We start from the raw sequence: 886 nt of genomic DNA on the forward strand, positions 1-886 counted from the left end.
ACGAGGACGATCCGAACACGAACCGAAGACGACACGAGGACGAACCGAAGACGACACGAGGACGACCCGAAGACGACACGAGGACGAACCGAAGACGAGACGAGGACGAGACGAGGACGAACCGAAGACGATCCGAACATGAACCGAAGACGACACGAGGACGACCCGAAGATGATCCGAAGATGATCAGAACAAGAGAAGACGACCCAAAGACAATCCAAGGACGACACGACGACGACAGAAGGACGACTCAAAGATGATCCGAAGACGATCTGAAGACGATCCGACAAACGACACGAGGACGACCTGAAGACGACACCAGGATGACCCAAAGATGATACGAAGACGACACGAGGACGACCCGAAGACCGGATCTGAACTGGTCTCAGCCGGATTCACCGGGTCGGTCAGCAGTACTGGGTTCTGGATCTGGTGCTGCTCCTCAGATTATTAATGGCTGCAGCAGCTCAGCCCGTCTGTCATCGCCATGACAGCGAGCGTGATGTAACCATGGCGACCAGTCACCTCTGCTGGGCGTTTGGCTCCCCCTGCTGCTTAGATGCAGGACAACACCGAGTGTTTTCTGTGCTTCAGGTAACCATGGTAACCCTCTGGGAGGTCAGAGGTTAAAGTGACTCAACTGAACATTGATAACACTGGAATACCAGAACCAGGAAGTGAAACCAGGAAGTAGGAAGTGAAACCAGGAAGCAGGAACTGACCTCGTCTGAGTCCAGCAGAGGGGGCAGCGCTCTGTGGAAACAAGAGGAGCCAGTTAGCTGGAGGCTAGCTCGAAGCTAGCTCGATGCTAGCTGGAGGCTAGCTCGATGCTAGCTCGAGGCTAGCTCAATGCTAGCTGGAGGCTAGCTCGATGTTAGCTGGAGGC

At 54.7% G+C, this 886-nt stretch overlaps 1 protein-coding gene across 2 annotated transcripts in view; it reads right to left on the reverse strand.

Annotated features, from left to right (window-relative positions):
* The window catches only part of LOC103460033 (transmembrane protein 87A-like), a 10,166-nt gene that overhangs the window by 1,128 nt on the left and 8,152 nt on the right, over positions 1-886 (reverse strand). For both annotated transcript variants that reach the window (XM_017303070.1, XM_017303069.1), the window contains exon 15: positions 723-753. In XM_017303070.1, coding sequence (XP_017158559.1) covers positions 723-753 — 31 coding nt within the window. The remainder of the gene's footprint in view (positions 1-722; positions 754-886) is intronic.

The sequence above is a fragment of the Poecilia reticulata genome, unplaced genomic scaffold (genome assembly GCF_000633615.1).
Source record: "Poecilia reticulata strain Guanapo unplaced genomic scaffold, Guppy_female_1.0+MT scaffold_159, whole genome shotgun sequence".
Classification (NCBI taxonomy): domain Eukaryota; kingdom Metazoa; phylum Chordata; class Actinopteri; order Cyprinodontiformes; family Poeciliidae; genus Poecilia; species Poecilia reticulata.